The 14,182-nt window shown below is 39.6% G+C and overlaps 1 protein-coding gene across 8 annotated transcripts in view; it reads right to left on the bottom strand.

The window, feature by feature from the left end:
• Positions 1-354: 354 nt before the first annotated feature.
• Positions 355-14,182, bottom strand: part of GAPVD1 (GTPase activating protein and VPS9 domains 1) — a 64,758-nt gene continuing 50,930 nt past the window's right edge. For all 8 annotated transcript variants that reach the window (XM_065571927.1, XM_065571930.1, XM_065571928.1 and 5 more), the window contains 12 exons: positions 13,612-13,985; positions 12,965-13,052; positions 11,820-11,900; positions 11,414-11,536; positions 10,692-10,821; positions 8,395-8,504; positions 7,607-7,766; positions 6,639-6,826; positions 5,332-5,545; positions 4,549-4,621; positions 3,045-3,242; positions 355-2,310 (listed from right to left, as the gene is read on the bottom strand). In XM_065571927.1, the coding sequence (XP_065427999.1) occupies positions 2,170-2,310; positions 3,045-3,242; positions 4,549-4,621; positions 5,332-5,545; positions 6,639-6,826; positions 7,607-7,766; positions 8,395-8,504; positions 10,692-10,821; positions 11,414-11,536; positions 11,820-11,900; positions 12,965-13,052; positions 13,612-13,985 (1,880 nt within the window). In that variant the 3' untranslated portion in view covers positions 355-2,169. The remainder of the gene's footprint in view (positions 2,311-3,044; positions 3,243-4,548; positions 4,622-5,331; positions 5,546-6,638; positions 6,827-7,606; positions 7,767-8,394; positions 8,505-10,691; positions 10,822-11,413; positions 11,537-11,819; positions 11,901-12,964; positions 13,053-13,611; positions 13,986-14,182) is intronic.

Genomic DNA, 14,182 nt, shown 5'->3' with positions numbered 1-14,182 from the left:
GTCAGTAGTTTGATATCAACACAGCAAATTCTCAGTGATAATTTAACACAACAGAACACTTCTGAATTGTGGCATAACAAATGTACGTTGCTTTTAGATGTAATTCTGGCTCTCTCTTAAAGGGCAGTATTGTGCTTCGCTGCTGAATGTTATTGGTTAGGGCGGTGAATGCAATACATTAGCACCAAAAAACCATGACGGCTAAACAACTAGAGTATTACAATGCCATTCAGACTCAAGATCACAGTAAAGCAGACTACAGCAACTCCATTGCTACTAGAAAGTATTGCTGTACCCTGTAAGTCTATAATAGAAGAGAAAGACTATAAACAAAACTTCAAAAAAAATACCATCTCACTTGATTCCCCATGATTTATTTAACATGATAAAAATGATATATTGAATTACACATTAATGATTAAGTCCTTGAAAACAAAGGTTTCTTTCACTGAATTATGCCTAGATGGGTAACACAATCACATCTCAATCACTTAATACTGTACATAGATTGTTCTAATTTCAGTTAATGACTCTCAGAAGTAATAGTTACTTAGATTTTTATGGATTCCCTTTTTAAAAAACTCACGTGGCTTCTAACATGTGGTATGTTGGCTTTTTCCAGTACACAAAAAAATCTTCAACCCATTTTTAAGCAGTGTTTAGAAATATAAACTGTTCTTCTATTTAAAGAAGGGGTGCAGATTATGTCATTTCTTTTACCGCTCAAAGCCAGCACATCTGGCTCACCTCACTGCCAGCAAAGAGATGTGCACTGGGAGGAAGAGGAGAGAGCGAGGAGTAATGCCAGCATCAAGGGGTTAAGCAGTGTGCCTTTTACAAAAGAAATTGATCGCCATCCTTTTTTAGAGAGATCTACAAGAACAAAGGCCAGTGACCACTCACAGGCATATAAGAAATGGCTTGGGCCAGCTCTGGGAACTCTATTATTTTGCTGGTCAAGGAAGTGCACCTGCTCTTCTCGTAATTGTCAGTTTCAAATGGGAGAGGGGTGAGAGACATTTGCAAAGATTCCGTGAACTGATTTCATGATGTGTTTTATAAAGGACAACATGGTACTTTAAAATATTTTATATGAATAGTAAAACCTGCACTGCTAGAGAAGACGATACAAAGAACATATAGTAAAAAAACATTCACTGAAACCCCTGGCATGTGTATTTAATGTGAATAATCAAAATATATATTACAGTTTCAGGTTCTGTAAGGAATTCTGTTTGGGGTTTGTACAGTATACACAGTATTTGATGCATCAGACAATACATCAGATGAAAAATATTACAATAAGGTATATACTATTCCTTTTTATATTAGAACTTCTCTATTGAAACTTACAGCCCCTCTCCTCTATAAATCCAAACTATTTATTTAAAATGCTCTAATTCCCGAGCCAAAAATTTTAAACTTTCGAGTGAGAGCCCTGTGAATTGTAAATTCCAGTTTCAGAAAGTTCTGTAAACTTTATTAAATTTTAATAAATATTTAGGTTTGCCCTTTTTAAACTTATCCTATTGAGGAAGTCATCTCATTACCCAATACAGTATGTCACAACCTGCTGTAGGAGAGAGAAACTGCTTGTTTGCTGGTTGAAAGGATAATGAGTCCAAAGATGACTGCAGTTTATTAAATATTATATAATATATTTACATTGTCCCCAGGTTTTAATTTTACCATAGGTGAAGTACAATTTATAATTATGTCAACTGCTACAAACTTTCAGTGCAGCTGGTGTTTTCTTACAAAAGGTGTATTAAGCTAGAAAGGTTCTTAAAAGTGCTTGCCATGATCTTTTTGGTTGGAAACAAAGAAAATGAACAAATTTACATCAACAGAAGCCTAGGGGAAAAATAGTGTGTGTGAAAGGGGCAGTGACAGCAGAGTTTCCTAAACGATTTTGAGAATCCACAATACCTGAAAAATGTGGTCCCTTTTTCCCGTGCTAATCCCTAAAGGGGGGAAAGATGCAACCAAAACAGAGAGGAAAGAAAACCTGTTAAATTAATTAATCTGATTAGTAAAATTTTTTTTAAACGCTTCCACTCTGTACAATATTATACAAGGAAAGTATTTCTTCAGCCTTTGAAACAGTTGATATACATTCTTACAGGCTCTTTGCTGCTAACAGTCTGTCTACATAGGTGCCCTTTTGGGTCACTTACGATCATCAATGGTTTTAATAAATTCAACTGCTGCTGTGAACTGCATCCACCAGTAAGATTCTTCTCCAGTTAAACAGTTAGCATAGAAGCTACTAATGTACTGAACAGTGGACAACAAGCAGGGTGGGTTTGCCTGGGGGTGAAAAAGAAAAGGTACATGCCACAATTAAGTTTGAGACCGACGTTTTAAAGAGAAGTGTTACAAATATAATAGAACAGAAATGGAATGTTATGTATATAAGCACCCCTCAGCCTAGGTTTTGAATATTACATACTGGTAGGGCAGTGACTGTTCAGACAAATACAGACACCATTCCACTCACAGAAGCAGCGCCTTGAGCACCATATGCAAGAACTGGCTTTGCTAAGGAGGAATGCTGGCCAACGCACTAAGGTTAACACTTATTCTCTCCGGAAAGAGTCCCAGGATCTTTAAAATTCCCTCCAGTCACCTGTGACTTCCACTGGTACAAAGGACTATGATTTTATCAGCTCACACAGGAGAGAGCAGCCTCCAATTCCTAGTTCTTTTGAGTCAGGAAATGCGTGTAAGTCAGAGTTCTAATGAGGAACCTGGCCTTAGGCAAGGCTGTTCTCAGTACCAACTGAGCCACAGGCAAATACCGAGGCACAGCACTCTAGCTGATTGACTCCCAGATTTGCATAGAATCAGAACAATGTCCCATCTGTGACTAACTTTCTGGTTCAAGTTGTGCCATAGAGATGAAGTCTGCACTTTAAATCAGATATACAGTCAATAGAATGCATAACATCTCTTCAGAGGATTTGATGGTTTACCACAAGAATTAAAGGAAACATACCTATATCTATCTATAAAGTATCTATGTTATCTGCTAGAAGTCTCACCTTTATCAGAACAAACACCAAAACAGGAACAAAGTCATCTGCCCCAGGGACTGAATCTTCATTGGCCAAACTCAGCAGGTTCATGATGGTTGAACACATTCGCAGAATACACTGCACTTTGTCCCGTGGGGTTTTGTAAGCGCTGATTGTGCGGATTTCGGACTGTGCAGATGGCCATGGTGCCTCCCGGAGATACACCTAAAGAGAAGAAAAACATTTCCAATTCTAGTCAGTCCAAGCGATTAAGGATCTTCTGCAGTGCATTCTAATACTGGAGACTTAAAGGTGGGAGCAGCACACCGAGGAATGGGAAATTAAGGGACAAAATCGATACAGTACACCTCATCAGGAAGCCTCCCTCATTCTGTGTATAAACAACACTGAAGGAAAGTAATATTAATGGTGCGATTAGCACACAATCAGCTTGTTCTTTCTTTGATTTTCCCCAAGACAGTGTTTCAGAAGAAGACCGAGACATAAAGTTCTAGCTTCCATATAAAATGATTTACTGACCCTCACCTGTTCAGAGGTGCAGACCAAGAACTGAACTGGTAGCCAGGAATGCATGAGTTCTAGACCTGCCTCTGACATGGACTTTTTCCTGTGACACTGGACTACTCACTTAACCTCATTTTGTTTCCATCTCCCTACCTGTTTTATAGGGATAATAAGTTCCTTCCTCCCTCCTGCATGGGGGCGCTGTGAGGATTTACTGTTGTAAAGCAATTTGAGGAAGAAACATGCTGCATAAAGGGTGAAGTATTATCCAGGTTAAAAACCATTATGCTAGGACTAGTTGCTGAAATCCTGTGCCGTCGCACAGGTATAATTCTTAAAGTCATGTGTGTAAAAAAGCTGAAAATAGCTGAGAACTAAAAAATTAGATGGTAACAAAATGCAAGTCCCAGTGATGATTGAAGCTGGTGATATTCTAAACAAAATTAGCTCTCAACCATTTGTAGCTATTTCCATTGCTTCACACTGACTCAACGGACATTCTAGGCTTCAGAGTGGACGGTTGGACTTGAACCATCTGTCCATCAGGGATTGCTTGGGAATAATAGAATTATCCCTGCCTCGATGCGGGGATATAGATTACTAGAAGTACTTTCCAACCTAGGTAATACTACAAGATTTTAGTTTACCTGGTGAATATAAATCACAACAACGATGTACATGAGTCTTGAGCCCTTTAACTAAGCCATCTCTTTTAAAAAAAGGTGTTTTTACAGAGTTACTGCTTGTCAGCTCAGGTGGGTTGGATATTGTTAGTGGCATTTTTTTAAATGAAGAACCCTCCATATTAGTTTACCATTTGTCACTTGTGCAATGACTAATATTAAATACACCTTCAAACTTGTGGTTGCATCAGTGGAGTATAACAAACAGTATCACCCAAGGACAAGGAGTAAATTGTACAGCTACGTCACCTGCTTTAAGAAGAGAAGTGCTGCTATTTCCTCTAATTTTAAATACAAAAATAGAGGGAAGAAGCAGTTGTTACCTCTGGTATCTGAAGTGCTCGGTGGTTTGCAGTCACTACCTTAGACAACCTTTGGATATGCTCGTGAAGGACCCTGAAAAAGAGGGGGAACAAAAGTGAAGTGAGAAAAGGAGAGCGCCAGCCACCTCAAGAGACCAAATGTAGTTTTCATAGAAGAGGCAAAAACCCCTTTTGGATTTCCCAGGCAATAAGACGAGTTTATAAACTAGACCTATCTGAACAATACACTGCAGACATAAGAGTGAGCAACTGGAACATCAGGTACAAATAGTAACCATGGTCAGTTTGCACTGGCCTCACTAACAGCGGGATCTGTCTTATGGTACACCAAATCCAATACCATGCTGGCTGCAGCGGTCAAAAACCTGGTGCCCTAAGGAAGATGAAAGACCCAGGAGGCACATGGCCAACTGCACTAAAACTGTAAATGGAGGGTGTGTGCGCCCTTAAGAAGGTTTTAATTATCCACTGTGCAACACAAAACTACAGGGTTTATCATCTAGTTCCTAAATCAGACAGTTAGGATTATTTTCCTCTGGTTTTAGTAGTGTGCTGCGACTGCAGATCTTTGCATAGGATGCTAAAGTAAAAGCCTAAAATAGTTTCTCTCTCTCATACAGAAAACCTATTTAATGTAAACAATTAATTAAGGCAAAGCAAAGAGGTTGTGTGGTAAGGCTGGCTTATCTGCCTAGGCACTCAAGTTTGTTTCCTGGAAAGAGCAGTGCTTCTTTCTCTACACACTGCGAGATAACTCAGGTACATCTAATCTTGTTCACTTACTGGTCACGCAAAATGTCTCCATCCTGATTCGGGTAGAATGAGAGTTTGAAAATGCGATTCATCACACTGCGTTCGATGGCAAGCTGTGCGTCCTGGAGCTGCTCTTCGCTGGCATTTTGCCAGATGACATCCTGGGCCATGGCTCCATATAAAAACTGAAGGAAGTCTTCTACTTGGGCTGTTTTATCGTCTGCTGCAGTGAGTTTCTGGAAATCTGAATACAAAGCGAAAGGAGGAAATTCAACTAAAAAGGCAAATGAAAGCAGTTTCTATGGCACTTCCAGAAAGTAGAGCCAGAAACTGGTCAATGGGGGTAAGGGTTCTTGTTTGTAGCTTTGGGGGTGGGGGGTTGGGGACGGAGTATGGGGAGGAACATGGTCATTCCGATGAAGAAATTGGAAAAAAGTAGAGGATACATTTTGCAGACTGTGTGGTCTAAGCACTCTGTTGGCACTGCACTACTCACTTCATTTGAGGCCGTTTGCAAGTTACCTAATTCTCATGACTCACCCCATCTCCCCCAAACACAGATACTTTTCTGCCTCCCTCATTGGGCACTAGGAAGAGGAAAAGTACTAAGTGTAATTACTGTAAAGGTCACCAATAGGGACCAATATCATTAAGGCTGCCAGACATTATCACTAGGAAGGGAGGAGATTAAGAAAGCCCATGTGTACCATTTTCCAGTCTTGTATCTGATTAAATATGCATTGTTGCTATAGTCATATTAATGTAACAAAACATATACTAAAATACAGGACCTGCAATGCAGCCAGGGTAATGCAATGGGTAACAGGACCACTGGCCATCTCTCTTGGTTCCTCCCACTTAGGAAGCACAGCTATCAATTCCACCTCCCTGCAGCCAGTTACTAATTCTTCTCTCCAGCCTAGCAGCTCAGACATTCTTTCAGGACCAAATTTCTCCTTTCTGCCCAGTGAAAATGTTTATGAAGCTGCTGCACAGCAAAGCCCAAAACCATGGAATGACTGTGCATTGCTTGTTTCCTCTAAGTTTCTCTGCTTGGATTACTTTCAGATTCTATAGATGGATAGATTTTTAAAAGCAGTTATTTTAAGGCAGTAGTTCTCTAGACTGAGGTACCCTGTGCCAAGATGAATCCCATGTATAAGCATAATACAGCTTTCCAAACACCAACTGTTCCCTGTATCCTCTGAGACACAGTCAGACTTGGTTTCAACCAGTAAACAAATCTATTCTAGGAGTCTAACTTGAGGCACAGTCTATTTATTTTTAAATACTGAACACAAAAAGGTACAGATGACCCACACTCTACATTAAATTACCTTGAATGAATTCCCTTATCTTTTTTTCTTTGCTTTCCAGAAGTAACCTCACACAAACTGTGGTGAAATATCTGTTGGCCACTTCCTTATCACGTAATACCCTCTGCAGGAGCCTTTCCAGATGGGCTTGTGTGGTCTGCAGACCTTGGCGACATCGAGTTAAATAAGCAATATATGGAGCCCTTTTCCTAAAATTAAAAATGCTTTTCTCATTAGGGATTCCACAATAAAGACAGAAGTAGGACACTCACTACCTAAACCTGGTTACAGAAAGGCATGAGAGGAGTCTTCAACTCTCCTAGGTTTTATAGAATAACAAATCCTGAATTCAAGCTATTGGACAACCGTCTGTTTAGTGCCTCAGACTATGTATGCAGTAAGACACAACTATCCAAATTCCAATGCTGGCTCGCTGACTCCACAGCCCCCCCACTCCAAGAAGTGAGAGACTGCAGCAGAATCGAAATGCAGGTCTCCTGTGTGCCAGTGCAGAGCAGCACACTCAAACTGGCCTAACAACATTCTCTTACTGGAGTGTGTTACTAGTTGGGCTAATTTAAGATTCAAGCCTTTTATGTAAAAACCAACAGAGGGTCCTGTGGCACCTTTAAGACTAACAGTCTTGGGAGCATAAGCTTTCGTGGGTAAGAACCTCACTTCTTCAGATGTACTACTTGCAAGTGAGGTTCTTACCCACGAAAGCTTATGCTCCCAATACTTCTGTTAGTCTTAAAGGTGCCACAGGACCCTCTGTTGGTTTTTACAGATTCAGACTAACACGGCTACCCCTCTGATACCAAGCCTTTTATGGTTCATTCCCAGAAAGGAGAGAGAATTTTAGCATTTGGTGGGAAAGTGGAGATGTCAAAAGTTGTCTTTTGCTAAGCCAAGTTGGACACTTCCAATCTGCTAATGGATAAAAACCTGCACATGGCAACTGCTTAATAATGATACACAAAACAAATTACCTATAATCCTCTGCAATGGAAGCCAGTAGCTTTCGACATGTTCGGTTATCAAAGCGGCTTACACAGCGCATTGTCTCCTGCAGTTGGGCCATCAAATTCTTATCTTGTAGGTTAATAGCTTCAGCTAACTGAACTTTCAGGAAGCACACAATTTCATTATCTGACCAAAAACATGACAGAATTAGTATTATTGCCTACATGGTTTTTCCCACAGACAGAAAACAGGTGAAAGAGTGCTTTTATCTGAGAGAGCTGCATGGAAAAGCTGGTGCACATAATACTTTCAAACCATTACACTGATGCATGTTAAGCAATATCCACCACTCGTGTTATTTTGATATTCATTTGCCATAATTATTTAAGAAGGGCCTTTAAATGCCCTAGATAAGGGATAAATAAAGGAAAATCTGCAAGTAAAAACGTAGAACTGCACATACATATATTACATACATGTGCAGTACGCACACTTTCTTTAAGCAAAAAGCGGAGTTAATCTGAAAAGACACTAACTCATCTAGTGCAGCCTCTCTCAATTTCCGACCGTTTCTCTGCCGCTCCATTTTATAATGTTTTAACAGGAGGCTATTCCCTGGGATACTTGGGTTCTGCCTACACTACGTTACAGCACAACTTTGCCAAAGTACCTGGTTACAACACACTGAAACTGGGATTTGTCAGGTTGTCCCATGCGTGGGAGAAGCATGGAAGAAAATATGAAGATGAGGGTAGGAGTAGGAAAAACAACGTCAAATAGAGAAACGTGGGTTTGTACATGTAAGAGGATTTACCATCAGGGTCGGTGTGATCTGGTAGGCCATTTCTTGTCGAATGGGTCAACATTGGGAAGGCAATGGAATCTGCTGAACAAAGAGCCAGTCTCAGTTTCTTCTTTGCATCCCTAAAGAGAGCAAGTGTTATTTTCTCTAAATACAGCGTTGCTTAAAACACACTTGCAATGACAAGTATTTACATCTTTTAAAATCTCTTAGAAACTTTTTAATGCAATTTTAACAGACTCAGACGGTAAAGATTTAATATTTTCAAATAGTGCCAACAGCATTGATGCTTTTGACGATACGCCACTTAGTTCAGCTCGTCAAACAAAATGCTCCCATTTAACACTTAGCTTTTGAAAAGGTATCTTTCAGTAAGTACTGAAATGCAACTTCATGAAACTTAGTCCAGACCTTGGTTCTTTCGGAATCTTTACCAACTAAAATTAATGACATCTTTTCAATGAACTGCATGCTCGTGAAAGGTGTCCAGCTTAGCAACCCTGAAGACTGACATTCTCCATCCATAACAGGCACAGCATACAGACCTCATCACGCTTCTTCTACAATGTTCCTCAACACTGATCTGGAGCGGCCTCCCAGAATGCTCGGACTATGAACACTAATCTTTGGCCTTTCCACTGGGACAGTCAAGGTTGCTAATAACTGGACAAATGAAGTGAGGCCCTACATTCAATTCACGGGCATTTCTGTTTGTCTGTAACCAGTAACTTTTGAACACTGCATTCAATCAATTCCCGAATTTCAGGAAACTTTCTAGATATTAATGGACAGAATCTTACTGATTTTGGCAAAAGATGGACAACTAGAGAAGCCTGATTTTCACAAAATCAGGCCCACACAATGCCCATTTGGTGCTGCAGGCAGAAGAATCTCTCTAGTGCTACTGCTGCCTAGAGATATCACACGCAACAGCTCTCTCTCATTGGGAGTATAGCTTGGCCTACATAAGCAACAGAGCATTTTCAGTTCCAAAGTGCCAGAGACGTTTGTATCAAAACAGCAGAACTGTATTGGAAAAGCTGAAGCTGGCACATAAGAAAACAGTCCCTGCCCCAAAGAACTTACAATACAGGATGCCCTAATTATGTAGGCACAAGTCCACAAATAACTGGACCGATACCAAAAACTCATGTAGTTTACTGAAGAGATATTGATAGTAACTGAATGTAGTTACTATTAAGCAGGGCTGAATTCAAAGCAATGACCTAGAAGCCATAGATACAATATCCCAGTACCAACCCCCTGAGCAATCCAGTCACCTTGTGTATTTATTAGCTAGTGCATAATATTTAAACATCTCTACATCAATCCTATACTATTTTAGGCATGCAGCCCAGATGTCTGGGATCTTCATTAGGGAATTACCTTTCAGTGCTTTCTCCCAACACAAACTAAATATCTTAATTCCTTTAGCTAACACGAATCCACATGAATGTATACAATTATGGGAGGGTTTTTTTTAAGTGTCAATCCTAAATGGTATATGCACAGAGACAGATGGAACCAACTGCTTCACTCCAAAGTTATACAGGCTCATTAAAATAAGTATGAGACCCTTTAACACAGGAGGTTTAAATGCTGGAAGAAACTGGAGGTAGAACAAAAAGGAGAAACCTAGAATGGAGTAAAGCTGAATAAAACAGATGATAGGTGAAAAAGGGCATACAGCTACATATGCTTGTAAGGCGATATAGCAGCAAAAAGCCAATGAAACTTTGGACTGCATTTGTGGAGGCATCACATCATGGGAAAGGGGTGTAGATCCTTCTCTATACAGCTGTGGTGCAACTGCACCTAGGCAGCCGTATTCAGTTCTTGGGCCCCTAATTTCCAAAGAGACAGGAGGAAGTTTGGCAGAGAGCAACAGAAATGATCAGGGAGCTGGAAAGAAGGACAAAGAAGAGACCCAGAGAGAGAGAGAAATTATTTGGCATACTAAAAAGTATGAGTAGGAGGAAAAGAGTGGGACTAAGCAGAGGGAAATATAGGTGGAACATTAGGAAAAACTTCTTGAGAATGTGCACGAACACCCTGAAAAATACACTCAGAAGAAGTGGTGGATATCCTACCATTTAACTACATATTTTAACCTACACTGGACAAAATATCTGGAAGTCTACAGTAAGAAACAATACGACTGGTCCCCAGGAGAATAATTCTTTTCCACTATACAATTTAGGATACCTACAGTATATATCATGATTTCTCTGCAGATCAACCAGATGGCTTCAGCTTTTGTCTTAATCCAACACCAAAATCAAAGTTACACACACAAAGATTACGTTTACCTGTAAGAGAAAGCAGAGTCTTGTGGCTGTGCTACTTGACTTGCAGAATCTGGGAGGTCATCAGCTGACATATTCTGCAGGGCTTCATCACGTGGAGAGTCGTGTATACTCTCACCATCTCCAATTACATCTAAGCAAACATTCCAACAGAGAATTCATAGAAAGGAACTTGACTGTCTAGTACTATATTGTTTGTTTTCTTTTTCTCATTTTTAATTTCCAAGAAGATTTTTTAATTATATGGAAAAGAAACCTAGGTCAATCCATCCATCAAAAATATAAATAAATAGAATTTTAAAGTAAATTTTAAAAGATTCAAAATAAGTAATGTACAATTTGCTTTTAAAAGGAACTGTATAATTCTGTTTTAGGTCTCAATTTCCTTTTATTGTTTTCCAATTCTTCTAAAAAAAATTGCTAATATGAGATGCATAAACTAACGAGATGCATAAACTAACAACACTGAGAACTCCCAATTGATTCAATCAAGGAGTTCTGGCCTTGGAGATTATGGTTTAGCTCCCACTATCAGCGCAGATGCAATTATAAATTTAACAAAGAGAAACCTCCTTGTTCCTTGCACTAGAGAGAGTGTTAATATAGTTCAGATGTTAGTACTATCATTTGACTAGAATATTTAAGGGGTGTTCAACTTTATCACCAAGAGGTTTTCTGCTGCCCATTTTGTAATGTTGTGGCGGTAGCGCTGCAAAAGTTCTTACCTGCACTTTCATAATTTACTATAGCTCCTTCACTTGGGCTGGTTCGCTTAATAGCATTCCTATATTTGTCCAGGATATCCTCTGCAGCCTGTGCCTGTGCACTTAGTCTGGGATTGGGATCATCTGAACAATGAGGAAAATATAACAGGAATTAGCTCCATGTGGTGCTGAGTTCAATGCTAAGTGCAAACAACACTGCATAACAAGTTTAAAACTCATTAAGTCTTCAGGGCAGGTACTGACTAACCACAATAACCTCCTCAGTTAGGAAGCTAATTTTTAATATTCAAAATTTTCTCTCTATACTAGTATATATATTCCTGTAAAAGGTAACGTTTTGGCTGTCCCAGGAGAGCATTTGGGATGCATATGCTTAGTAAAGGCGCTGCAAGGGCAATATACAAACCTTGAAGTGTTGAGAATCTCTCAGACACAAAGTCATCTTTGTCTTTTTCTTGTTTTTCTTTTTTTCTAAATGGTATAGGAGCTGGAAATTACAGAAAGTCTGTATAAGACACATTATACATGGAGACAATAAAGCATGGAATTACAAACTACATTTAGAAACTGTAAGAAACAGTAAGTTTAACATCAAATAAAGTCTCCATGAAGGGTATTTAGATGTGTAAGAAACTGCAAAGGTGACGTCTGAAGCTTCTCAGTAACACAAGTCCTCTTTAAATACAAAAATTAATGATACCCAAGCCTGTGGGGTGAAACAGGCAGCCTATTGTGATCATATTACAAATTATGTCCTTAACAGCTACTAAGCTAAGCCAGACAATCAGCACCCCCAAAAAGCCTTGAAGCACAGTGCCTTCTGAATTCAGTATTTTCATTTACTGGATTAGGAATTGAAACTGGCTGGCGTCACAAATTTACTCTAGACATATGTCCACAGATCCAGAGTCATGCACTGATTATAGTGCTGTCAGCTGTTTCTGGAAACTACTTCCAATTAATGGTTCCTGATAAAAGTCACAATCCACTGTGCAATACTAAAATATGTAGAAAAACAAAATATTTTTATACAACTGAATTTAAGTCCAATTCATCTAAGAAGAGTTACCCCTCTGCAAACTGGGGACAATACTGTTCTATTTTCACACGGGTGTTGTGACATTTAACATTTAGATAATACCTCACATATGCAAAGTCTTAAATTCTAGAGATTATCTTTTAGACTGAATGTATACCTAATCTCCTTTACTTCTAAAATGGTACCAATACCCATAAATTCAAAGACTCTTTTGTGAGCTACCGGCCAGATTTCATCATTTACAAGACCTCTGACTCTGCACTATCTGGTTTTGTTAAGTAATTAGCATAACAATCTCAGATTAAAACAATATAGAAAGGGCAGATAGTACTGTGAGCCTGGACTGGTTGCAACCTTCATGTAGTCAACTATCCAGACTGACCATTTAATATATGATCTCACAGTAACTGGCGAGTTAGTCACAGAAGTTTTCCTATCAAAGTGCAGATTTATTGAAAGCAATGTACAGCATTTCTAAAGGCGCCAAGAACGTGTAAACGTGAGACTCTTACCTTTGGGCATGGCAGAAACGAAACGCTTTCTCCACCAGGGTTTGTTCCTGTCAGATTTCTCATCGTCACTGTCTTTTCGTTCCTCAATCTATAGGGAAAGTGACATGATTTTGTAAAATGGAAGACTGAAAAATATTTTCTTGATTACTAGTAACAGATCATATCACATTACCTGCAAAACAGCACTACAACAAAGTAAAATAACCTGCTCTTGAAAGTTTAAGTCCTCCCTTGGAGGGGTGTTTGTAAGTTTGAGTGTAACCATTTGTTCTGGACTAAAAGTTGGTGTACAACAATCCAAGAAAATCTCTCAGAAAAAAGGCAATGTTTGTTTTCATTATGTTGACGCATTTACCACTACAAGACTTTATGGTTAGAGATTCATTTTGGGGGTCCTACAACTAAAGCATGTCACAAATTGAAAAAGGGACCTTGTCTATTTGGGCCATTCACCACATCTTAAGCTTTGACTTTTATAAGTCATACTACACGCCACCTTTCAGAAGGTGCCAGAATTGCACGAGGCTTCCCTAGTTAATATATTTAATGCTAACAACAACACTAGAGACACATTTCTACTCAAAAGTGACATGTGAGAAAAAGAACAAAGATACAAAATCAGTTCAGCTTCACAACGAATGTCTTACCTCTCCTCTAGAGGAGTCTTTACTGGGGGATGACGAAGAGGACTGAGGCGCAGGCACTGAAGCAGCTGCCCCAATGTTGGGTGTTTGTGTAGGAAGCTCCCTTTCTTCATTACCAGGCCGCCTATTCCAGCCAGGGTCACTCATAGGTCTCCGAACTGATGACACTATGTCAGAGCTCCTGCTGCGGACCAGCCTTTCTGGGTAGGAATGCCTTTGTTTGAACGCCTCCAAATCAGTTGGGATTAAGATGTGGGAGCCAAAATTTGGTAATCTGGCCTCATTACCTCCCATAGCTCCTTCCAAGATTGGGGGATCTGGCGGCGGATGAGCGGGTCTTGCATAGTGCACTTTAGGCCTAACCACTGCTGATACACCTGAAGCAATGAAATATTACATCATTGAACCAAACATTAGGATTATACCGTGGTGGTTATGTGTGTACGTGCATTTCTCAAATGGGTAAGATTTTTTTCCCAACTAAAATGGACAGCAGCCTTTGTTGTACAGTAACTCCTCACTTAAAGTCATCCCTGTTAACGTTGTTTTGTTGTTACGTTGCTGATCAATTAGA

This window comes from Chrysemys picta, chromosome 18 (assembly GCF_011386835.1).
Source record: "Chrysemys picta bellii isolate R12L10 chromosome 18, ASM1138683v2, whole genome shotgun sequence".
Lineage (NCBI taxonomy): Eukaryota > Metazoa > Chordata > Testudines > Emydidae > Chrysemys > Chrysemys picta.
The sequence above is the reverse complement of the archived record's forward strand: the minus strand, read 5'-3'. Positions and strand labels throughout refer to the sequence as shown.